The 26,957-nt window shown below is 39.1% G+C and overlaps 1 protein-coding gene across 6 annotated transcripts in view; it reads left to right on the forward strand.

The window, feature by feature from the left end:
* Window positions 1-26,957, forward strand: part of sobpa (sine oculis binding protein homolog (Drosophila) a) — a 210,648-nt gene that overhangs the window by 117,065 nt on the left and 66,626 nt on the right. For 2 of the 6 annotated variants that reach the window (XM_052025210.1, XM_052025209.1), the window contains exons 5-6: window positions 7,238-7,303; window positions 20,933-20,977. The exons of 2 other annotated variants lie outside the window; for them this stretch is intronic. In XM_052025210.1, the coding sequence (XP_051881170.1) occupies window positions 7,238-7,303; window positions 20,933-20,977 (111 nt within the window). The remainder of the gene's footprint in view (window positions 1-7,237; window positions 7,304-20,932; window positions 20,978-26,957) is intronic. 2 more of the 6 variants (XM_052025211.1, XM_052025213.1) reach the window with 1 other exon arrangement.

Consider the following 26,957-nt stretch of genomic DNA (forward strand, 5'->3'; position numbering starts at 1 on the left):
TGCTTAACCTGCTGAGTGTTTCCAGCATATTCTGTTTTATTTGCACGTTTTCTGGATCATTGTAAATTTCTGTTGTTGGCATTTTAGTGACTCCTCAACTTGAAAATCTGTTTCTGGAATGAAGTGATTGAAGTGTAAACTTCCAATTTTATCCTCTATTTCCACAAGATATGTAATTGTCCAGCATACTTCAACTGTCACTCCAATGTCCCATTTCCAAATGTCAGATTTGCTAGGTGATGTAAACACACAAACTCTATTATGTTGCTTAAATTGTTCCTCTCCATAACTTGCCATAATTTCACTTCTATCTCAACTGCCACTCTCCCTTCAAGCTTTGGCTGAACTAAACTTTGTTTTGAGTTTTTGCATTTGTAGCTCAGCAGCAGTGTAACCTGTTTTGGGATGTGACATTGCTGGGTACGTTATTTAAAAAAAACATACTAACCGCTGTCTCATTGTTCAACCTGAGCACCCTTGTGCTGCTTGTTTCTTCAATGCTCTCAGCCAGATATTTGATTCTGAGGATCATATAAGAGTGTTTTGTTTTACAAAGTACTCAAATAGGGAAGAACAAAACTTGAGGACCATTTTTCTTATTTCTTTGATAGAACCCTTTGTTGTTGTACAGAAATGAATGTGTTTCACCCTGATCCATTTCAAGTGATTGTCTAAGTGCTAAGAAGTTATTAATCCCCTTCCTTTCAGTAATCAATGCATATTCTTTGGGAAGGTCTTGTTGGCTATTTCTGAAAGACAGTTTCACTAGTTAGGTTCTGTATTCTTGACAGTATTCATATCCACCAGCTCTTCAAGATCTTTACCTAATCTTGGCCAGAAGCACAACTTTGGGCTGTTGCTTTCATGCTCATGATACTTGAGGATTCATTGTGAAGCCTATCTGAAAGCTTTCTCCTCAGCACAGTATGTTCCCATTTAACACCTCATAGCACAGTCTTGGGTCCTTGGCTGCATATTTGTCTGATTCAGTACATCCTTTTTAAGTTTATTCATATTCTCACTTTAGAACAATATACTTTTGTCTTACTTGTCTCTATCACAGTAACTGGAAAATCAACATATTATTTTCACTCCCTATATATGAATCCTCATGGAACCTCAGCCATTCACCTACCATCACACTTCCTTTGAACTTTTTACAGTCATGTAATCCCTTTGAGTTTGACAGACTCTACATTTTCAATGCAGCCATTTAAAGTATTTTTGTAGTCGTTTTCAGTTGATGTACAAGAGGTGAATGCGATTGATTGTTCTTGTTCATCCTGCCTTGAAACAGCACCTACTCTATAATTCAAAATCATTTGTAAGTTTCTCTACATCTGTTGGGTTATTGTAACATTCACTTACCAGACTGTTCTTTCATGCTTCCTATGCCATTTGGTGTTCTTTGCCTCAATTTCATTTTGTCTTTTTACAGTAACTAATGTGTTGGCATTAATGGCAAGGTATGGCAAAAATCTCACACAGTACTCTATTAAGTCTGTGAATGACCTGAGCTTTGTATTGGTTTATTATTTTCACATACCGAGATACTGTGAAAAGATTTTGTTTTGCATGCCATACATAATTACATCGAGGTAGTAAAAAGAAAACAGAATGCAGAATAGAATTGCAGTTACAAATGAAGTGCAAGGGCCACAACAAGGTAGATTGGGAGATCAAGCATCAGGTTTCCTTCCTTTCACAATTGCTTCCACCTTTACCTCGACTGATCTGAGTTTTCGCATCAGCTTTTAGCCCAAGTTAAGCAACTACTTGGCATAAAAATTAGCACTTACTTATTTTGAGCTTTATATTGTGTTTGTGTAGTCACCTGAACATTTCTAATATTAAAAGATTTTCATCTTTAGTATTTGCAACTATCATTACATCATCCTGTTTGCATACACTGTGATTATACTTTGTGTTCTCTTGTCTGTGGTAGCTTGAAATATCTTTGTTAATGATTCCACACCATAATATTAGTTTTACATACAAATACAGCCCTATTTATATTAATTTTCAGATACTGCTGAAGTTTTCTTTTTCAAATTCAGCTGGTAGATCTCGTTTTGGAGAAAATTTGGCAGCTGCCAAATCTGCATATAAACTCTGTGGAGTATCTTTGCCCATAATTGAGAAATCTGATGCAAATGTCAATGCACTGACTGTTTAATTACACTTCCATCTTTAAGTTGTCTTACCTTCCATCATTGCCTCTTGTGGTGTAAATAAGTCAGTTCTCCAAAGTTTTCAACGGACTCAATATTATGGAGGCTTTTCCTTTCTAGCTTTTTGCCGTGAAAACCTCCTATTGGTGAAGGAATCATACTGCTGGAATTGCTTTGATTAAGCACCTTGACTTCAAACTTTCAGACTCAGGTACATGACCATTTTATCTGACATTTAAAACATTTTGGCATTTTGAGCCCTTCAGCTCAATAAGTTATGGAACCACCCCTGGACTGAGTGGTAAGTCCAAGGGTGGAATGGGAGGGCAGATTTGACCCCAAAGTGTTAACAGTGCCCATTCAACCCATTTTATATCAGGTATTTTGGTGCACACTTATGTGCAACAAGTTAGTACAGAATATCCATTTAGTGAAGGAAGAGGTGAAGTTATTGTGCTCCTAGTCTAGTCTTCCATATGGATTACTTGTGTATTTTAATAGGTTATTGACTGCTCAGTGCTGAAATGCAAATATTAACAGTCAGATTATTATCTCTTATTGATGCTGATACAAACAGTACACAAACTAACAAATGGCAAAGCCACAGCCACAACATGAATATTTCTGATGTTAGACCAGAACCAGTCACTATTAGTATTTACCTCTTGCAAATAGTTTTCTTTGTAATGGGTCTTATGATGAAAGCTTAAATGTATGAAGAATTTTTAAATAAAACACGTCATTGCATTTTTTTCCTTTAGAGCTATGTTTGTAGGTGAGTTGATGTTTTAAAACAAGATAACAAAGTTATAAGAAGATAATATGTTTAGATTATTTGAGGCTGTGGAGTAAGACCTTCAGTTATAGGTGTCTCCTGGCTGCTTGAGTTTCTTAAGTTTAATGTCATTCACTGGGGTGTTAAATAATATTCCAATATTGTAATGAGGCTTCTTATATAGAAGGAGTAGTATTAAGGTTATCAAAAAAAAACAAGTAGATGAAGGTAGTTTAATACATCTTGGTTCATCCATCCAGGAACTACAGTCTCTCACAATGTATTGTTCAATGTTTCTTAAGTAATTTTCTTGTTTTTGTCTCCATCATTTCACCTGGAAAGTCCTAATTGCTATCTGAGTATATTGATTGCTGCCTGTGTAAAGACATTACCTGATGTATTTGCTAAATGCTGAATTCAGGCTCTGTTTTCACAATTTAATTTAAATTTAATGGCTCCAAATTTTCTTCAAATGGGATATTTTATATTCTTTAACCATTTCACCTAACTCCAGAGGTTGTGCAACCCAAGTTTCTCAGGCCTTTGCCCACTCCTCACCACCATAACACTGTCGACTCCTTTCTTGTCTCTTCTGAGTTACCACTCATGTTTTATATCTCCATACTGGGCTAATGGTCAGATTACTGGACATGCTTTGAGGTATTCCTTGGTGACAACACTATGGCTTCAACATTAATTACTATCTTTCCTTCGCCTTTTTGTCCTCTGGTTTTACTTTACCTTTATAGAATGTCTATTGACAACACTGCATAGCTCATGAATTGGAGGTCGGGTGGAATTATGACTGGGCTGTGCTCCCAAGTAACTTGTTCCTCAAAGTCAATGTACTCAGAAAACTGAATATTTTTAAACAGTAAGGGAAAACATTTATAATTAAAATGACAGCAAATTCTCCACAGGTACGAAGCAAGGTATTGTTTCCAGAAAAATGCCATGAGTGGAGGATAGTTGCAAACTAATTAGGTACATGGAATCATTCTCAGCCATTTGGACCTTTGCATTCACCAGATTCAACCGACAGAGGAATTTCTTTAATTGTCTCCACTTGTGCTGAGAATAGCACTGTCACTAAATACAGCTTTTGTTTCAAAAGCTATACTTTTCAATCCAATTCCTGTTTGAAAGTGGGATTAATTTACAGAAAAAAGGTTGGATTTTAATCAGCTATGACATACATCTCAAAGCAAGTTTAATAGGCCAAAGGTTTGAAAATGACATGACTATGTTCAGGAAACAGTGGCTAAACTCAACTGGGAAAGAACCCAATCTTCACTGAACAGGTAAATGTGCAACATGCTGTGAATTAATCCTGATGTTACTATAAAGGGATATCAGAAATTAAAGTCTGAGACCTTGTCATTCTTTTTTAACTGCTAACAAATTCTCTTGGTTGAAGTTTTGTAATCTTACAAATGATGGCATCTTCTCTGTGATTTTTAACCCTTTGAGTACTGAGTATCCTTTGCAGCTTACAAAATTCAATTAGCTTTTGTCTTTTGCAGCATTCTATACTGCTTCATCACCCTAAAAAATATGTAAATATCTAATGCTGTGAATTGGACATGTGTTAGCAGCTGTAGAAGGTTTTTCTTGGATTATGAAAACAAAGACATTGCGATTTTTCTCTCCTCTTATGTTGATGCAGAAGTGCTACTGCAGTCCTCAAAGAGTTAAAGAGAAGGTCTTTCTTGCCTGCCCTTCCTGTCGACGTTGAGGTAGAAATTCAGCAATCTTACATTTTGAGTTTGAAATATGTGGTTGGATTGTAATTTAAGATTAGACCTTTACACTGCTAGTTACAGAAGTGCTGGATTGGCCACTTAATTCCAGTTAGTTCAGCAGATCAATAAAATAGCTTAAAGTGAGGCAAATTTCAGCAGATCATGTTGTTGCAGGACTGTGGTTCACAGATATTGAAAATAAAGAAAATCATTAAACTGCTTTAAAACATTCAACCTGCTAAATTTCCATCCATTACACTTTTTTTAATTTAAAAAAAAGTACAGTATCCCATCTTGCACTATTCCTGCACCCACAGCCCATGGTTCCTACCACATGGGCTGCACCTAATGAAGGATTGCCAGAGAAATTTGGATTGAGAGTAAGCTGATAGTGAATTTAGCCATTTGCAGCTCGTGCTACCTAGCTCTATTATTTACTTACACTTATGTTCTTTATCTCCCCAGTGCCCTAACCATCAAGCTTCTGAAATAAATGTGTTATCTTGGATAGAAAATCTGGGGTAACTTCAAAGCCGGTCATTTTACCTTTGTGATTCAAGCATCCTATCCTTTTTGATCTTATGTCTCTGGTAACACCCCCTGTGATTATCATTTGGCAGACTTTTAATGTTAGCATATCAACAGAGTGGAGGAGGTATTATGTCGGCAACAATCACAAAAACAATTGAAACTGAGCCACCATGTCCCATAAACATTGCATTCCATTTCTTGAGATCTCAGTTTTGTTTTTAAAAAGTCTATAAATCTCATTTTGAGGCTGAGATAATGGAGTTGGTGCATCGATCCTGTTCTTGAGATAACACCATTATAATTCGGCTTCAGATGTTTTTCTTAAACACATGTACCAAATGGCACAGATCTGATTTGGCTAAGGAATCACCCACTCTATCTTTAGAAATGGAATCCCATTAACTGATACAGTTAGGCAGAGCTAGGTACCTGGGGCCAAATTATGCCAAAGGTATTTTTCATGCTATGTTTCAGCCTCTATAAATAGTCTCCATACCTCTCCCTCACCAGTCCTGGGAACTTCCAAAGTGGCTGTGCTTTCCTGTCCTTAGTGGGAAACATTTTTCTGGCAACAATTTGTTTAGACTCACATCATAATTGGTGCTGTGGTGAAGAGAGCAGACGATTATGAAACCCACTTAGTTACTGTATTGGCTCACAACCTCCATCACATTGCGGAGACTAGTTATAAAGCACAGCTCCACAATACTTTAAACCTGGTCATGATTAAGATTCCTGAGGGTTTGGAGAACAAGACTACAGCTTGTAAGTGTGTATAAAGCACCGTTATTTGTTCATTTCACAATGATGTCTTTTGTCACCAAACCTGTGTAATATTCTGGGGCAGCTGTGCCAAATTAACCCATTGCAGGTTTCAAGTATGGTTACCTTAGCCTTCAGCATTTGGTCTTCACTGGTTTTCCATCAGACATCCTTGTGATAATGGAAATAATCACAATAATAGAACACAACACTTGCCCATATTATGGTATGTCACAAAATACATAGATCTGGAATAGGATGTCAAAATCCCCCAAAATGGAAGAGATTAAAGCTGATTCACCAAGTTCACTGGAAGGGAGGTTTCTGAGGTGGGAAGTTGGGAAGGTCAAAATTATTAAATAAAATATTTTTAAACACGGTTAAAGTTGCATACTCACATAGCCCAATCAAGCAGTAGGCAATGTGCCCTATTTCTTAGTTTTTTTCTATAAACAGGGGCTGCTGGCTGTATACACTTCTACTGAGCTTTTTTACTCTTTCAAGCTTGGTGTTACTCATAATGTGAAAGAGCGGAAGTGATTTTAACCGCTTGATTCCCATAACAATTACTGCTTCTATTTGGGCAGCAAATGGACACACTTGTGGCTGTTAGAAAAAAATTAAAATAGTTTAGAGTCAGCATAGCAGAGTTAAAGTGAGGATAAAATCAACAGGCAAACCACAGTCCTTGCATTTGCTCTTGAAAGTAACAGAATAAGTATTGACCTGTGGAGTTCAGTCAGATCCCATTTTGTGACCATGAAACCAGGATTCCCATTGACAAGGCACTACAACCACTTCCTCTAAATAATAAATAGAAACTATGTAAATAGATTTAACTACATATAAATTACTACAGTGGCCTATGTTTATAGTTGATAAAAATCAGTTTTCTAAACATGTAGATTGAGAGGCACAACCTTTATTGAAAGTAATCTGAGCTATAAAGTCTATAATTGCTGCAACAGAAGTACCATTCACTATTAACCTAAAAAAAAATGTGAATGCCAGTTTTCATAGTGAAGAAATTAATTGGCTTGAGTATTCCTTCCCAGTGTGTGTGGACAGAGAAAATCAGCAGCTTTCATCCATTGAATATGCCCAAATATACATCAGCAGTGGATTTGTAGTAGTCAGGGTGCTTGGACATTTTGTTTTCATATTTAAAGTTAAGAGTGAATATTGTATTTGTGAATCTTTGACAAAGTCTCTGTATTTTTACCTTGTATTTATATCATTTCATGTGATGCGGCCAGAGTATGCCATTTACTGCGGAAGGTTGTCCGTTTGAAAGTAGTCCTGGGTCCCATCATGTTCAACAGGTGATATTCAATGATCACTTTCATAATATAGAAAATACTGTTAAGTATTTTAAAAATGTAACTGAGCATTCAATAACCTACTCATTAATGTGGAAAGTTAAATTGTACAGGATGTGTTTATAAAGAGTCCGTAAGCATCCCTCTGCCTACACTGAAATCTCTGTATGAAAATGGTTAACTGTGGTCCGTGGGTGACAAATGCCCCACGTGATATGGGGCTGTGTTTAATTGAGCAGCAAGATCCCAGCTCTCATCCCTGACCCACAGTGAGGTAGCTATATTCGGCTTAGCTGCTGGGGCAGACACAAAAATCAGTTCCAGGATACAGGGCTGAGATGAAGGTTAAAGTCAGCCACAGTCTCTATGATTGTCCCTGTCCAATGACCTCTACCAGCAAGCAATGGGCAAACTGCTGGATGCTATGTGGAGCCTTGGCTGTAATGCTCCCAATATGCATTGTCATGGCTGACCTCCAATGCCACAATGTTGAATAAGATACCAGACTGCAGCATGAAATCCAATGCAGAAGGAGATGTCACTTTCAGAAGAGGGAGAGAAGTATGCTCCTTTCCTAGTTCAGCAGTCAATAAACTGAATTGGGAGGAATGTTGGAGTGAATTGGCCCTTGCAGGTCAGTTACTCTGCTGTTTTCGCATTCCTTCATTTTGTTCCTTCCATGCCAAACCCTGGGTACTTAGGCCAACACAAGTTAGGTGGTCATCTACCCCAGTCCTGAGCCACTGGTCTTTGAAGTTGTGCTGGTTAATCTTCTGGCTATCTTTCCCTCACACAACTTGATTGATGGCAAGAACTTATTCATTGTGTTTTATTGGTATTCCTTTTGGTTTCTGTGCGTGTTCAGGTTTTTATAGGATTTAGGCTGTTTTGCATGAATTTTTCATGGATATTCCAGAGATTTTTCCAGGGCCTAATATAATCAGTCAGAAACCAAAAGTTGTTTAAATTATGCTCCTCCCACCCCACAATTCCCAGAAGGGTTTCTGTCAATCATCATAACATGACCCCATAATTACTGAGTGAAATAGAAGCAACTGAAATGGAAGCAACTGAGCTCCCTGCAATCATTCCATTTTTGAAGATCTTGGGCAACCTGCTAGATGACAAGTCCCTTGTCTCTGCCGCCTTAGTCCCGACCCCTTCACATCCACATGACTGTGGCTACAGTTGACTGATGGTGAAGTTGTAACGATGGCTAAAATTTGGGACCCAGACCAATCCAGCATCAAAGCAGTAATGCATGAGGAAAAAGTAACCATTTAAAAATAAAAGCATTGTTTTGTGTTATTATTTATTCAACTTAAAGTAAAAACTCATCGTTTGAAATGTGAGTGGAAAGGCAGTGCTTTTGTTCTTTTTTAGCCTAATGCGTCTGCTTTAAATCTAAATTCCCACTCACCACCACTTCCCCACCCCACTTTCACTGTGATATCCAGCTTTTTTAGAGCAGATGAAATTGATGGCAGAGGGCCAGAAAGTCGTCATATTTATGTATTGCAAAATGGAATGAGTATAATTATATGCGTGCCATATGTGAATGAAGCAGCTAACCAGTGATCTTCCGGATGATGAGAGGGACTCAACAGGGATTAGGTGAAATGATTATAGGCACAAGTGCAAATGTCAGCTCAGTGAACATGCTAATGAGCGTGTCACTGATGAGTCTCCCCTTGTTCAACTCCCATCTTCTAATCGTCACTCAAAATTAGCATGCAAGGTCGGGGGTAAGAAATTGAGGTTTCTTTTTTAAAAGAACAGAATTTTTAGAGCAAGTGCACTGACAATGGATTACACTCTGTGCCTCCTCATATGTTTTACTGTAATTATATTTTAAGAGGTTCTTGTCCACAGCTGTAGCATCAGCAGAGGGATGCTACACCCACAGCAGATTTAAATACACATTTTTTTTAAACTTTATCCTTTTGAGTCTTGCAAACCCGCCCAGCAGCTGTTCAGGATAACAACACAGATTAACCGTTTGGGCTCTGAAAGACATCTTGGAAATAAAATAGCCTCTCCTTCATTTTGGCGGTTCTTCCCCCTCTCTGGTTTCTCTATTTGTTCCAACGGGTTGGGGAAGTGACTAGATCAGAGGTTTCTACAAATGTCATGTGGAGCAACAGCTGATGGGGACGTGTGAAGTTCTGGCTACGATTTTCCTTTTGTTATCCTCAACTAACTTTCCTGCCCCCATCCCCCTCTTTCAGCTCCTCACACCCCACCCCAGATGAGAATACTCCCGGGTTCTGGCTGGCCTGTCTCCATGATAAACTGAGACTTAAGAAAGCAAAGCTATGTCAGCTCAGCAGCTGTGACACTGTTCCAATTGGCTATTTGCCTTGCTGCTCATTTCTTTAACAGTCCTAAGTAAGTTATGTTCTTAAGCCTATTGGAAAGTAGGATTACAAATAACTAATATTGACTTCCAGAAGTTATGAGTGCTTAGGCAGAAAAAACAATTGCTTCTCTCATACCTTCAACCCTGTTCCTGTCATAGCTGAGGTAGTCTTTTTGTAGACTCTATCAAACCCTTTTAATGAGGACAATTGTAGTCAAATACTATTGATCTCCAGAGGAAGTTGACAAAATTCACAATGTTATTTCATCCATATCCTAATCACTTACATCATATCCATCTAATCATACCCATCACTTACCCCAACCGAGAAGCACAAGAACCCCAATGTTCCATGAAATCTTGGATTATTTTTGTCTGTACAGCCCTCAAAATCTAAATTCATCTTCCACAGGTAATCGGTACTGTATTAACTTTTATTCATGGTTCTTCAGTCTTGCTCGAGGGTTATTATGACATCTCGCATTTATTCAGCTTCATTCATTGAGGAAAACATTTCTAGACACTTCACAGGAACACAGTGAGACAGAAATGAAATACGTTATGTTATGGATTTTAATGAGGGTTGTGGAAGAGAAAGAAGCAGAGAAGCCAAGTGATTTACGGAGGAATTTCCAGATGAAGTTCAGACTGAGTTGGTGTTCATGAGTTGAAGGAAGTAGAGATGGGTAACATGCTAGAAATGGAAGATTACAGCAAAAGGTAAGGACATGGAGGAATCAGAACATAAGGATTTTTTTAAATTTAAGGTATTAGTGAATGAGGAACCAATAAGCAATAGGAGTGGACTATGTGGATTGCTATATCTATTAGCAAAGCTGTGGCTGGATTAATGCATCAATTTCATCTTCCCAAACTTATTCAGAAAGCACAGGATCAATGTGATTTGTTGCCGATTGTAACATCTGTAGCAGAGTTTTGTAAGAGCTAAATTTTAAGCAGGGTAGAAAATGGGAGTCAAAACAAGAGATTCAGCAATGGATGAGTTGAGGTGGTGACAGAGTCAGGCAGTGTAATGGGGGTAGAACAAGGCGGTTTTTGTAATGCAGTGGAGGCAAGATTAGAATCTCTTCTTGGAATTAAATGGAATGCTGTGATTGGGACTGGTTTGGTTCAACCTGAACCAGTGATGGGGAGAGGATGGGAATTGGTGTTGAGAAAATGTTTTTAAGGAAAGGGCTGAAGTATTAGAGAAGAGATGGCTGAGGGTGGATTTGACAGACGCAGTGTATGGAGACATGCTGTTCTTTTGGTGGAGGACTAAACAGGTAGAAAATAAAGGGGAGGAGCATTAAGAGTGAATTTGTTAAAGCTTTACATATCATGTGGTTGGAATCTGGGATGCACTGTCAGTAGGTGTGGTGTTGGCTGGTTCTGAGGGAACTGGATAATTAATTGGATAAAAAAATTACAAAGCTATGGAGAAAGGGGCAGGAGGTGAAACGAGTGAGTTGTTCTGGTAGAGACCTAGTGTGGACACTGAATGGCAGCCTCCTGTGCTGTAACAATTTTATGAGCGTGGGCTGTGGAGGGTGTCCTTATTTGGAGCCAGTGGCAAAGGGATAGGGGGAGAGCAGTGAACTCTTGGGGAGCTGGGGTGAGGTGAGATTGATGATATCATCACTGAGGATTAGTGATCGCTCACCCAGGAGCTAAGGAAGGAAAACACTGAAGATATTAATGGAAAAACTCAGGATGGGGTGGCTGGGAGGCAGAAAATTACTATTTTTAAAGGACAATTTAGAGGGATGGAAGAGAGATGCTATACAGAAGAGCATGAGCCAGGCATGTCAGGTGTAAGATCAAGGTTCAAGCAAATTTGGTGGGAATGATGAAGTGTGAAGTTTTCAGCTAAAGGTTTGAGTATCATCACCTGTCTAGGTTTCTATCAAGATCATCATGCAAGCTCAGTCACCTACCAGACAATGAATGCATGTGGCCTTATTTATACATGGAGGAAAATATGGAGAAAGTCAGTTGCGTTGAGCTTCTGCTCAAGTCCATTGGGGAAGTTGATGAAGACAGGAAAGATGAAGGTATAGATTTGGAGGGGAAAAACAACCAAAAGGCATACATATCACTGCAACCAGTAAATTTTGTCTTGAGTGGAGGGATTTCACAGACTGTAAAGTTTTCAGAATGTGAAGCTGCAAGATCCTCATGCCCTCATTAGTCCTCCCTGGGATCTGTGAAGATTCAGTGTTCACTTAATGGTTCAGTGCCAAAACTGTGTGTAATATTCCAAGTGCAGCTCAACAATAAAATAACTGGTTTCCCTTCAGAATGAAATGTTCAATTGTATTTTCTTACTTCAATATCCTTGTTGATAGCAGCTTTGCAGTGACTTTTAATGTGCTTTCTTCAACTTTACTTAGAATATTATATTATTTAATCTTCAGAAAAAGAGAATGGATGTAATGTGATGGAGGTTTTTAAAACTGTACAAAGTTTGGATAGGATAGATGTGGAGACAATGTTTCTGATTGGGAGAATCGAACCCTGGGAGTTAGAATGTGAAAGTTGCTGTCATGGGAAGTGGTTGAGGAAAATAGCTTAAACGTACCTGAGGGAAAGATGAATAGAAAGACATTGGGAAAGGCCAAAGTGAGGTAAATGGAGTGGGATAAGATTTGTGTGGAATTTGAACACCAGCAAAGATGTTTGAAATGAATGGCCTGTTTTAATGTTGTATATTTTACATAATTAGTTCTAAGCACTTCTTTCGCTGTGAATAATAGGCAACAGAAAATTCCATTGGCTTGCCCCATCAGACATATTGGCCTAAATTGGTATTATAGATATCACATGCAAAGTTAAAGATTATGTACAGTTAATTCCTTAATGTTGTTTACTTATGACACACATTATTTAATGAAAGCAAAAATAATTGTTAAAATTTTGATTCTCATGTGATGGTTTTTGTTATTTTTATCTTTAGTTCCTTGTTGATGTGACAACATGTGGTTTACCTATATCTATAATATTTCAATCGTTCCCTGTTTGCATCACTCACTGTTTTTTTGTACTTTCTATGTCTGCATTTATTCTGGGCTTTGTCTGTGCAAATTCTTCTTGTCAATGAACATTTTGGAACCTAGGATCCTTAAATTTTCTGAGGATGCTTACTGAAGTTTTATTTTCTGGTGACTTTTTCTTCTTGGCAAACAACATACTGAACACCCAAAATAAAAATCTTGGCAAAATTTTGTTAGAAATGCTATTTCTAAAAGTAAGTTTAATTAATGTAAAGGATTTGGAGATAGGGTTACAATTACTGTTTTGTAAATTTATGTAGGTTGTTTGCATTACATATGCAAATGAAACAAATTATAATAAACATAAAAATGTTAGTATTTGTGATATGAAAATGTAGATTGGATTACTACTTCACATCCTGATTCACTTTATCTCCTGTTTCTAAACCTGCTTCAGTTTTAAAAAAAAACAAACATCTCCTGTTCCTTGGGTTCATGGTCATAGAAAATCAAATATTAATCTATTTTTTTAAAAATCTGTAGCTTCTTTCAGGGTCTTGTATTATGAATTCATATATGCACATTTATAATGAAAACTGCTCATGTAAACTTGTCACAGTGTAATTACACTCTTCCCCCAATGGAGTCACTATAGTGCCATAATTGGCAAGAACATGTAATTATAGTTTGACAAGTGTACATGGCCTGTTTCCATGAATAAATATGGACCTAGAAAACTATGCTGAAAAGTTTGAAATATATTGGCCTGAATAACTTTTGTCCACCCTGGTCAAATAATCTGAGGCTTCAGCCAGACTTTACCTCAAAAGTACATGGTGCTGAAGAAATTTGGCCATGTGCTATGCCTGAGGTGAATGATGAATATATGTTAACAGTGCCTATGTTAAGTATGGGTGGCAGAGTACACTATCTGTTCTTAAATCAATCTAATTAAAATATAAATGAATTATATAAATTGAGACTTTTTGCTATTTGGCTTTGAAAACTTTTCAAAATTGCATCTTAAGACTCAAAATGTCACTTTACCATAAGTGAAATGGAAGTGATACTCGGATATTAAGTCATTTTGGCAGCCCATTAGTTACGAGTTTAAAAATGACTTTATTAAAAATCGTAGTGATCAAAAGAAGCCCTGCATTTGCCAAATTTAGAAACATCGCAAAGGGATTGGAGAACAGCTAATTCTTTGATACTTGCAGTCATATTCTGCTTATTGCCAAAATAAACCCAATTGAACTATGGATCTTACTCTTATAGCCTTGTTAACGTAATGCCTCAAGGCAGTGTTTCTTACCAAATGCCAGTCATTCAACACATTGCTTGTACTTGTGTGAGAAATTCTTAGTAAATCCACTCTTTCAGGGATGTCATATAGCTGAATGCATGCAGTTTTTCCAAAGAGTGAGTGAACGCTCAGCAACAACTAATCCCAACACAGACAGCCAAATGCGGATAACTCTGATCTATCCTCTGAATGGCTTGATCAGCCACCTCAGTGGTCTAAGACATTAGATAATTAATGTGAGCCTTGCCAGCAATGAAAGAAAAAAACCTGCCTTACAACTTTTCTCTATATTTTATCTTTGAGTTTGTCTGTCTTGAAAGTTGATTGGCAATTGTATAAATAAATTAAAATATTGAGTAGCAATAACAAATAGTTCAAGACCTTAATTTTCCTCCCAATTGATGCTCAACTTGGAGCAGAGGACAAGGAGGTATTTGGCTGCTTGCATTTTTTTCTGGATGTTTATTGTGCACAAGCTTTCTTGGTGGCTTCTCTATACCTCTAGCCGACTGTGCCCGAAGCGCCTGCAACAATGGGAATTGTCTGCAAATCAATGCAAGAAGCATCTGGACTCGTATCTCACCAGGTGCAAATCAGGTTGAAATCGCTGATAAAAAAATAAATTGGCATTACTGATTCCAGAGCAGACACTAAGCCAGTGCCTGCACTGAGGAAGGTGGGTGCTGTAGAGACTGTACTTTGCAATGCTATCTTGACCATTAGACATTGCTGATTTGTTTCTGCAGATCGTTATTAGTATTGTACATTTAAACACTCAAGCAGTGTACAAAACTGCCATCTGCCTCCTCATAATGTGGCATATTTTCAGGCAAACAAGGGAAACAACCACAATCTATTTTCAAGCTATGAAGGTCATTTGCCTGTCCAGCTTCAGTGGCACAAATGCCAGTTTCAATATCTCAGAGTAAAAATTCCTCCTCCCAGCCAGTTTTCCAGATGGTAAACTGGCTCCATAATGAAAAACGAAGCCGCCAAATCAATGCAGTCCCATCTTCCTTCACATTCAGCATCAGCCTCCATGTCCATTTTAATTTCTCTGTGTATCAGCCAGTTGCCTGTGCTCGCTGAACCACGACAAGGCATTACTGGAGCAGCAGCCAGTTTTAAAGTCTAGCCATGATGTTCAATCTCTCCATGACTTCCCCTCTCCCTGTCACTAACTACTTCATCCCTACAATTTTTAGGTCTATGTGCTCTTCCAATTACGGCTTTCACTCATCTCCAACTTTAGTTGGCCCACCATTTGTGGCCATGCCTTCAGACAAGCTTTGAAACTCCCTCTCTGGACCCATTTGCCTCCCCATCTTTCCTTTAAGTTCCTTCATTTGGACAAGCTTTCTCTCCCAATATGTCCTTATGCAGCTCATTCTTGTGAAAAGAAAATCCACCAGTGCCTCACTTTACAGACTATTGAAGTATCGTAACACATGTAATGTAGGATATACTTAAACAACTCGCACACAAAGCACCACAAACAGTCTGGTTTTAATTTCATTTTTCACGAATGCACGTCCATAGAGGCAATTAGCAGCTGGCTCATTTGCTGGTTACAGAGTTATTTATAGAATTACAGAAACTTGTGTTTGAGGAGGAGAAGGACGTTCAGCCCAAATTTGGTGAGAGGACATTGCTCAACAATTTACAATATATTTAGCTCAACATTAAAGGGGTAGCATGAGGCCTTCAGGGCTGCAGACTGGCTGCACGTGGCCAGTTGCTAATCAGCTTCAGAGGGTGTTTTGGGCCGTTGTTGTGCATCAGCTGGAAGGACTGTTCACTTTTTTCACTTCCCTTGATTCCCATTTCTTGTTTCAAAGAACATCTGGAGACATCCTGACTGCGTAGGCTGCTCTTTAACAGGCAAGCAAATTCGAAGTGGGCAGAAGAGAATTCTATAGGTGGTGGTTATACAGCCTGATCAAGTGCAGCACCAACATTCTCACTGACTGCGGTCACAAACAGCTGATGGATGTGTAGGGACTGAGGAGTCAGTGGAGGAGAAATGAGCAAAGAGCTCAAGGTACAGTGCATCTGATTGCATTCACGTCAAAGGCTGACATGCAGAGTGTATTTGACTTGGCTTGAGGCATTCTCAGTCTTGGTTAAGAGAATACATTTAATCAGAATATTTGAAATAATCCTATATGATGGTTTACATTCACCCAAGAGAAGAACCAGCAGTGATTTGGTTCAGTATTTCATCCAAAAGGTGGCACTGTCACAGTGCAGCACGGCTTCAGTATTATACTGGAGTATTGGTCCAGAATTTTGTGCTTAAGTTTCTGGTATGAAGTGCTTTGAAACGTTTTCATTATGCTAAAGGTGCTATGCAAAGGCAAGTTGTTGTTACCTGCCCCACTTTTTCCACCACCTTACCAGCTCCTTCCATTCAAGAATGTCCAGGATGCTGCTACATTCCAGTCATGGCAGAGTGATGGGCATTAATTTGCAAGAGATACATCCCACAGGTTTACATAAAAACCACCAATATGCAAATCACAGGTTGTACATATTAATTTAGGATGACCTAACTTTTTATTGGATGTTACTAAAGAATAATGTAGCCTTGTCATCAGTGAAAGAAGTCCTCACTTCACGGTCCTAGATGCACACTCTTCTATTCACTGCTGTGGGCAAAGGTGCCCTTTGAAATGTACCAATGAGCAAATGGTGTTTGGAAGAGCTAGCACAACATGCTGGGCTCAATGTCCTCCACCTCCTGCCCTATAAATTTCAGGTACAATTCCTGTGAATACTCCAAGCAATTCCACACGAAATGATGCTGCATGGTTGCAGGGAGAGTTGGTGGGGTGGGGTTTCAGAAAATTATTCTTTGTTTTTGTATTTGAATCTTGAAATTTCAAGAAGTTGAATACAAAAGATTGTTCCTAATCCTCTTTTAAGGTGGTATAAAAAGTTCCCTTTTCTAACAAGTAGCCTGACTGCAATGTGCAAATACTACAGTCCACACAGATTCCAGACTTCGGGTCCTCCCCAGGTTACGGCAGAGAGGACTGTTCGTAATCTGAACGGTTCGCAAGTTGGAAATGCAGCTGCAAAACTGAGTTCCCATGTGGCAGAAGATGGAGTGGACCTGTATTGCCTTTTCTCTACCTCACTGATTTTCCTGTTCCACAGCCTTGAGTGTTCTTTGTTTTACCTCTTTATCAAGGGTCTGTTTCCCCTTCTTTCCACAAGTTTATTTTTTGTTCTGCACTGACTCATTTATTAGTTGTCTAACTGTTTCTGTCTGGTTGCTGCTTGTTTTTGTATGCATCAGTAGCGCTGTGACACTTCATGAAATATCAGATTGTTCAACCGGTCAGCTGCAAAAATAAGAAGGATCCATTCTGCTTGCAACAATGTTTATCCATTTGTTCTATAAAGGAGACTATCTTTATTTAATTTTAGTTCACTCATTTTACTTCATTTTCCATCCTTTTTGTTTGGGCAAAATTGTTTGTCAAAAGGGGAAAGGACACATTGGGAATTGGAAATTGAGAGCATATGGGTTCTTTGTAAAATAGCTGTCAATACTGATCACTCCTGGCCATCTTGAAGGTGTGTGCTTGGACAGAGCATGTTGCTGGGCATTACCACCACCGACCCTCACTCTGTCCACAATCAATGCAAACTTGTGCAATACCATTCAGGCTTGCTGCATTCGAAGAGCAGGAAGAGCCTTTTCAACCTATTTGGTCATCCAATTAAATCTGTGTCTCAGATCCTTGGTAGCTTGGTTTCATTAAATCCCAACAAAAATCTGTCCATTTTTTTGATGAGATTTTCAAATGAACTCCCTCAACAGCTTTGTAGGCTTCCAGATTTCCATGGAGCATGCTAGCTGATTTCACCCCTACCCTGCCTATCCCAGGGCGTGGAGGACAGTTGAATTATACTTCTGGCATTCAACTCTTGGGCCTTTTCATTGCTGTTTGCAAAATGAGTTGTGGCAACTCCATAAAGACCCTGACTTACATCAACAAATCTGGCACAGAGCAGGGAAGAAAACTGGGACCTCCCTGTTGTTCCTGGCTCAGGTGCTGATTAGCCTCCTCAGTTAAACCATCACAGCCGATTCTATATGAACTTGTTGATTGAAACCAGTGTTAGTTTCTTTAGCTGGGTATCTGCTCCACATCACACAGCGCCTCCTAATCTCAAATTTGCCTTAAGGTTTATGAATTTTAAATTATTTTTTTCTAGTTAGCATTCACAATGCAACTGACGAAGGAACTCTGTTTGAAATTGTGCAATGTAGGTTTATAGTTGCCCATTATACACCCCAGTTTATTGATTCTGCAACTTGTAAAGCCCTTTGATAGCTGCATTTTGCAGTTGATTTTTTTTTATTGTATTTATTCCTGCTTGTAGAAGAGCATCCTCTACTACACTAGAACATTTCAATTTCCCACACTAGACATTCTCTGTCTGTCAATCTGGGGTTATCGATTTAGTACCAATTTGAAAAGGAAAATGAGCACATTTGTGGGATTGATATCAATCTATCTAAGATGATTTATTTTGACCCATGAAGCCAGTTACCTGTTTATCACAATAAACCTGGCTTGTTCACACAAAGAAGCTACAAATGAAATAAGTAGCAAAGGTGGGGACCTCAGGAGTGTTGATGTACAGAGGGACCGGGGGGTGCAAGTCCGTAGCCCACAGAAAGTGGTGACACAGGTGGTTAGAGTCGTGAAAAAGGCATTTGGTATGCTTGCTTTCATAGGCCTAGGCATGGAATATAAGAGTTGGGATGTCATGTTGCAGTTGTACAAAACATTGCTTCAACCACATTTGGAGTATTGAGTACAGTTCTCGTTGCCACACTGCAGAAGATGGCAGAAGAGATTTACCAGAACGTTTCCTGGAATGGAGGGCTGTAGCTAGTGGAGATTGAATAGGCTGGGTTTATTTTCACTGCTATGCAGGAAGCTGAGGGATGACCTTAGAGAGGTTGGCAAAATTATGATGGCAAATTTATAAGATGGATAGATCAGGACAGATGGGACTGGAAATAGAGGGCACAGGTTTAAAGTGAGAGGGGAGAAATTTAAAGGAGGTCTGAGGGGTAAGTTTTTCACACAGAGGATGGTGGTTACCTGGAACAAGCTGCCAGAGGAGGTGGTGGAGGCAGATACAATCATAACGGTTAAAAGGCAGGAAAGATGTAGAAGGATATGGCCGAATGCAGGCAGATAGGCATCACGGTCAGCATCGACAAGGTGGGCCAAAAGGGCCTGTTTCTGCGCACTGCGATTTTGACTCTAGTGAATGAACTCTTACACTTTTAGCAGCAGCTTCTTTCCAAGTTACTGGAAGAGACAAATCTGCTCATGTTGATTTTATTGAAGCAGTGCCTCTTGAGGAATAGAACTACATTTTCCCCACCTTATTTTGCTATGGTCCATGTTCACAGGTAATTATAGGATATATTTAGAAAACTGCTTGCAAGGTGTCGTCACAAAACCCAGAGGATCCTGCATGTGAAGAACAGGAGATGCAAAGAAATGATTTGAATTGTAGAAGACTAATAAAGAGAGAAAGATGGGTGGAAGGGAACTATGTCTGATGTTCTGTCCAGGATTCTTCCCTAACCCAGGCAAATTTTAAGACCATTTTGACACAGCTTACTGGATGAATACTTCTAGAAGCAGGTATTGGAGTCTTGAAAACTTTGTGCAGCATTCTGCTGATTTTCTTCATAGCTCATCAAGCAGGATGTGTTATTTTGTTTCCCTGTCTTCATTCTAACAGGAAAGTTGCAGACTTTGCCAGTGGGAATACTTAGAATAAAGCACCTTGGGTGCACCAATTTGTCCAATTCAATATTCTTAAGCTATCTGTAAGAGGTAGTGTGCTGGTGATGAATAAGCACATTGAATGGCAGATATTGTATCAAGGGTTCAGAGAGTATTTTATTGGGACCCAAAGTTGTTGTACAGCTTTAGCACCAACTGTGGATTATCATATTTATTTTAAAGTCTGTGTTATTCAGGTTATCAGAAAATTTTATGATAATCTAGGAATGGATTTTTAATTAAGTGGATTTAGCTAGGTTATTTGATTGTGCAATGGGCCTTCAAATATAAGTAAGATCAATCCAAATTGAGCATCATAGACCAATTAATTTGCACATTTGGTAATAGGCTTTAGAAGAAGCAAAACAAGAGCAAGCCAGCATTCGTGTCAAATTTTGAAGCACAAAATAGTGTCACCTTCAGTGTTTTGTTTTTGGAAGACGTTTCCAGACCACCAGCATCTTGTAATGATGACTTTCATTGGGTTAGAAGCTGAGGATGCAGCAATGTTTTTAAGTTTGTCTGCCTTATTTTCCAATCTAGTAGAGTTCGGTCAAGAGAGATTTATGAAATCATAACTGTTAGATGGGATGTAATGATGACAGCATAATCAGACTTTAAGCATTTCATCAAAAAAGTCTTTTCTGCTGACTACTTGGTTTGAACATTCAGCTGGCATATTACATCCACATGTCACTGCTAGTGAGGCAGAACCATTCTGATCTTGGAGATCTTTGTGCTGAAAGGAAGTTGCCTGGATGGATTCAGGGAATCAGCCAAACAATGGGCTCTGTCTGCTCGCTTCCTCTGGGAGGTTGACTGTGTGTGCCATGCATGCTAATCAGTTTGCCTGCACTTTAGATTTTACATTTGCTCCTAGCTTTTCAGTTCCACAAAGAAATTACAATAGGAATTAGTCTGTCAATCTAATACCAATATCATTGTTCTAAACTGCCCACTTAACATTCCCTCCTTCCTCCATTGCTTCAGTTTGCAGTCATGGCTGTCGTCTGTAAGCTCGTCAAAGTTCTGCCTCTTGAGCAACCCACCCCACACACACTAATCCTTGTCCACGTGAAACGTTCCTTTGATAATAATCTGCAGTTATATTGACATTAATATATTAATATGTGCAATTTCTTCCCTAAGAATGTGCAGAACAGAATGAAGAAAGCTGGTTCAGCTGGCTATCAGGTAAATCTGCTGGCTTTGAGAAATGATGTCGCCAATAATTCTAATCTTGCCCTCTGCCTGTAATGACACAGTTTCTTGTAATGCCACTTAAGCTTTAATTAGGACTGGATTATCACAAGCTTGGCCCAGCTCCAAGATTGTAGTGCCTGTTTCCTCCTGACTCCTTTCCATAAGAGCGCCAATTCAGCTTTCCCTCTGTACTGGGTGGTAATTTACTCCCTGGTGATGTTGCCTCCTGGGCCGAGGTGTCATTTTCAGACAGCCGCTTTATTGGAACTATAAATTACAAAAAGCTGGAATAATCGGCGTCAGCTGTGCTTCCATGTCTTGGAGGAAACTGTTAGAAAGGCCTGAGAGAGGAAACCAGGATATGTGATATTTTAGTTGTATATTACCATTGAGCAAACACATATTGGATTCCATAGGACATCACTTCAGTCCGTCAAAATATTTTTCAGAGAAAAAATATGTTGATCATCAAGAACTGATGAGTAAAAAAAAAAGTTTCTTGTGATAATTTGTGTGGGTCTGGGTGACCAGTTTCCTTTCACCTCTAATGTTCCCATTGAATGGGTCCTGACTGATGGGACCTTGTGGCTGAGTGGAATGTGAGCAGTCCTCAAACCAATTCCTGAGGTTAAAAACCATCAAACTGCTTGTATTTTTTTTCCTCTTCTTATCCATGGCTCTGTCCATGGTGTAATGGCTGGTGTTTCTCTGAAGTTGCAGGAAGATATTACTGTCCATATTGCAATAATATCTGTGACCTTGGTAGAAGACTTGGACACTTCTTAAAATCATTTCACCCAGACATTCTACACCCCCACCCAGTAAAAGTATCTGAACTATAGCTAAAGTTCTCAAGAATAAATTAATATTGATCACCTTATTGCATTGCTATTCCTCTCCTGGAAAACATCCAGTTGATGTCAGTCTGGAGTTCTAGACTAGGTTTAAGCTACAGATTTTTGCTGAGGGGAAATCAGCTGTTTGGAAAACAAAAGTAACAAGGTTAAATTGTAATGGGCGGTCATAGACAATGTTCATTCCGGGCTTCGTCATCAGCCTTCACCTTGGAGGTGTTAAATTAACTTGTCAAAGTTCAAAGCAAGAAACAGAGAAGGTTATGTGGACTTTATTTTATAATTAGGAAAAGGGCATGTCAATTTTCTCTTTAACTGTCAGTCCACTTAAATGATTCTTAGAATATGCAATTTTGAATGTTAAAACATCTGTTAGTGGCTAATTAACAATGGATTAAAATATTTTCATAGTCAACTCTACTTCCAATGAACTGTGATGTAGGTAACCACCCATCTAAATGCTACCATTGCAGTTTCTATTTATTTACTTATTCTGAAGACCACAAGTTCTATTGGAGGAAATACCCTACAAGTTAAAAAGATTAGAAGGATGACAAGTAAATCAAGTTTAATGAAAACATTTGTTTTAAAAGTTGGAAGATTATACAATAGAGGATAAAGTTAGGAAACCAATAATTCATGACTTGTTGTGGGGAAAAGCAAATTACAATGGTATTACAATGAATTTTGATTTCAGACAAATAAGACTAGAGAACAAATCTGTAGGATGACTGGTTGGAAGATTTAAAGACAAAAATTTAGAACTCCCTCGTGGCACTGACTACATGACTGTTTGAAAGGTAGATAGAGATAATTAAGATGGAAACAGAGGTGAAAGTGACTGCAAATTATACAATAAATCTTTTGTAATCTGTCTGGGGATGCAAGAGAAATGTTAGTGGAAATATACAGTATTGATGTCTTAGAAATTCTTGTTGAAGGGAAAATAAGATTATGGGTAAGGAAGAGTTGTAAATTACATTTTTTTTCACATCCAGTGGTGTTATTTGCCCAGTAAGTGGCCTGAGCAATTTGCCTTTGTGGAAGTTGACTCGCTCTGCTCTGAATCTACTTGTATGGTATTATGACCCTGGGATGTAACAGTAGTAGCCCCTTGTGATATAAACTGGATACTCATATTATCCTCACATGCATTGCTTCAGTTCCACTGAAGTTGGACTGAGCAAACTTTATTAGACAAGGCGGGATATGAATCAATAAGCTGCTTTATCTCACAGTAAGATGAGCACATAGAACTGAGATTAAATTGTATGATTTATCTTTGGATAATGAAAACAGAAAATCATTGGCTTGTCTTACTTGACTTAAACAAGACAACTTCTAAAGTAAATCTCCAGCACTTTGGAACTTTTAGACCCTGTAAAGCCCTTTGTTTTCTCTCTTTAATAAAAAACATATCTGCTTGTACAGCATCCTATTTGTAAAGCCCTCCCCCTCCATTTCTGCCCTGTAAGGAAACTGGGATCCCCAAGATTTCAGTACAATATATTTGAGACGTTTTCCATTGCTGAAACATAAAAAGGCTTATTAATTGCACAGTACAATGGGACAATGTCAATCAAAACCAGCTCACTTGGTAATTGGTTTATTATTGTCACATGTACTGAGATACAGTAGAAAGTTTGTTTGTATGCGATCCAGGCAGATCATTCCAGACATAAATACATCAACATTGTTTTTGTTTTTTGACATTGCCTTCACTTCCAGCCACAAACTTCATTCCCTGGCCACCGATTCCATCCATCTCCTCAGAGCTATCTGAATTTGAACCTAATGTTCATAATTGTGTCACAATTGACCCCAAGATAAACATTTGACCACCAATCTCCACCATCATTTAGTGGTTAGCGCGACGCTATGACAGCGCCAGCGATCAGGGTTCGATTCCTGTCGCTGTCTGTAAGGAGTTTGTATGTTCTCCCCTGTCTGCATGGGTTTCCTCTGGGTGCTCCGGTTTCCTCCCACATTCCAAAGACGTACGGGTAGGTTAACTTGGGTTTAAAAAAATGGGTGGCGCGGACTCGTTGGGCCGGAAGGGCCTGTTACCATGCTGTAAATAAAATTTAAAAAAAATTTTTTTAAAATCTGTTTCTGTCTTCATAATATGGCTCAACCTTCTCCCGCCACCCCTTTCCCTCTTGGTTTTCTCACCTTGCCTAACGCTCGCACCTAAATCCATTGTCCTTGTTATTGTTTGACTACCCTGCCTCCATTATTTTCTACTCTTCTAGGTTTGAGCTCATTCAAAACACTACTACACATGCATGAGCTTGTACCACCCATTCACCAATATTCCTGCGCAGAATAACTAATATTGCTTCCCGGTTAAGTAATACCTTAATTTAAAATTCTCATTCTTCTCAAGTTCCTGCATGGCCTCAAATCTTGTTATCTTTGGAATTTCATGAAATCCTGCAATTCTGCAAGATATTAGCACTTCTATTGCCGAAGTTAATCAATCTACTGTTGGTGACGGAGTTTTCAGCTCCCTAGCCTAAAGCTGTGGAATTCCCTTCCCAGATCTGTCTGCTACCTGTCTATCCTTCAAACCCACTAGCTTGACCAAACCTAAGTTTATCTGCCCGTAAGTTTTTTCACGTGTTGCTGTCCAATTTACTTGAAAGCACTCTTTGGGAATTGCCTGGAAGTCTTTGCTGTAATAAAGTTGCTAGATAAATACAACTTGTTATTAAATTCGAGGTGCCTTCTCCAACCCATTCCTGTGATCAAAGTGGCAAATTAATAATTGACAGAGAGAATAAATGTTAGATGACTGCCTGGTGAAATAGTCAACAACATTCTACCTATTTCACAATGAAGGCCAACCATTGAAATTCTGTGCAGTTATGCTTTTAGAAACCTGTCAGTTAAAAATACTTCTATTTCCCATATTTTCATGGAAAAGGCCAGATAATCCCAGTATCTGACAGGTACAAATTAAGGAAACCGTCTCTTGTAAAGCATATTTAGTAAAAAAAAAAGGTGGTGAAGACGGCAGTCGATAAAGAGGGACAAGTACTGAGGTATCAGAGGTGAGGTAGTAGCCTTGGGTTCGACATTTAAGAGTCATGAAGAAAGTGACCAAAAGACTTAAAAACAAAATAGATTTCCAAATGTTCAGCAGGGAGAGAATTCTGTTTTCCATAATTTCGTTAGAGGTTACCATAATAAGCTAGAATGGGAACAAATATTTCTTGGTTTCAAAATGATTGCGCTTTGCTTTTTCCTATTCCTGCACTATTTAATCAATAAGGGTTTTTCATAATTGCAACAATTCTGCCTAAGCAAACAATTTAAAAAGTGTCAGATCAGCTCAGCTAAATCCACTGGAGCCAAAAGATTTTGATTCATTACCCACTCTAAAATACATCTGTACTGAAGGGTTGCAGGCAATGAAATCAAAATAAGTCCCTACAGCCTGTTTGGAGGATACTAAAGACGTTGTTTGAATTCTGAATTCTGCTGATGTCCAGGCCAACATTCCTCCTTACCAGCTAAAGAAACAGCCCAAAGCAAATCAATTTATTTTTAAACAGTTCTGCAGTGTAAGTTGGATGGGATACAATATGTAAAGTATTTTAGAGTCATCTGAGGGTTTAAATTCATTCCCTTGGTGTCAACCACCAGCAGTGGTTTTTGCATCTAATAGTATTGTGAATTATTGAAGAAGGCTTATTCAGAAATGATACCCAGGACTAGGACAACTAAGGACATCTTGAATAGTTAGGCAGTGAGATCAGGAAGAATATGCATGACCTTCAAAGGATTATCATGTTCCTCTGCCCATTGTCAAAATGCAGTACAGTGTATGTTTATGATGCAAGTTGGAATTCATCACTCTCACAGGTTGTCATTTCACATTGTGAACAACTGTCAACAATGAAAGATAACCAAACCTTCTCAAAATCTGCAAAGAGCAGTTGGAAGTGAATCCCTGCACCTCCTCCCCACCAAGCTTACTGGAAGTCAAAGATGGCAATCCCACAGTGGGAATCGGCTAACTTGAGTGTGGAATTGAGTCACGTCTGCCCTGTGTGATACCTCACTATCCAAGCTCATACATGCTGATTTCATTGGAAACGAGCTGCGGGGCTGGGGGCGCAGGGTAAGGGGAGGATGGCTGTATACATTGAACATTGAATTTCTGCTCATTGCTGGCCTGCCTCCTGCGGGATCAGCTTTCTTTCATTCCTCCTGCAGCCAGGAGGGCAGCTGAGGTTTCTAACCACGTGACTTCAGAAGGCAAGTCTCCTGTCTGGCCCCACTCGAGACAAACTGGAGAGACAACCTTTTAGAACTGCTGTTCCTCTTGTTGCCGTACATAAAATGATAGACTTGTACAGCAGGGAAATGAGCCCTTCAGCCCAACTTAATCCATGTTGACCAAGGTGCCTTCCTGGGTTAGTCCAATTTGCCTGTATTTGGCCCTTATCCCTGTAAACTTATCCTATCCAAGCTCATTCCACACACCCAGCACCCTCTGTGGGAGGGAAAGTGAGCCTCTCAGATTCCCTCTAAATCTTTCCCCTCTCACCTTAAATCTATATCCTCAAGTGTTAGACTTCCTAACCCTGGGGGAGAAAAGATTGTGACCATCCACCTTATTAATGCCCCTCATGATATTATTAACCTCTATAAGGTCACCCCCTCAGCTTCCTTCACTCCAGGGTAAACTGTCACAGCCTATCCAGTCTCTCCTCATAACTCAAGCCTTCCAGTCCTGGCAACATCCTTGTGAATCTTTTCTGCATCCTCCCTAGCTCAATCACATCCTTCCTGAACTGCACACAATATTTCAGAGGCAGTTTCACCAAAGTCCTATACAGCTATAACATGATGTCCCAACTCTTGTACTCAGTGCCCCTTCCAATGAAGACAAGTATGCTATGTGCCTTCTTCACCACTTTGTCTACCTGTGTGGCCACTTTCAGGGAACTAAGTACTTGTACCCCTAGGTCTCTCTGTTCTACAGCATTCTCCAGGACCCGGCCATTCACTGTGTCCTGGTTTAAGTTCCCAAAATGCATCAACCTACACTTGTCTGAGTTAAATTCCATCTGCCATTCCTTCAACCACTTTCCCAGTTGATCTTCATC

The sequence above is a fragment of the Pristis pectinata genome, chromosome 10 (genome assembly GCF_009764475.1).
Source record: "Pristis pectinata isolate sPriPec2 chromosome 10, sPriPec2.1.pri, whole genome shotgun sequence".
Classification (NCBI taxonomy): domain Eukaryota; kingdom Metazoa; phylum Chordata; class Chondrichthyes; order Rhinopristiformes; family Pristidae; genus Pristis; species Pristis pectinata.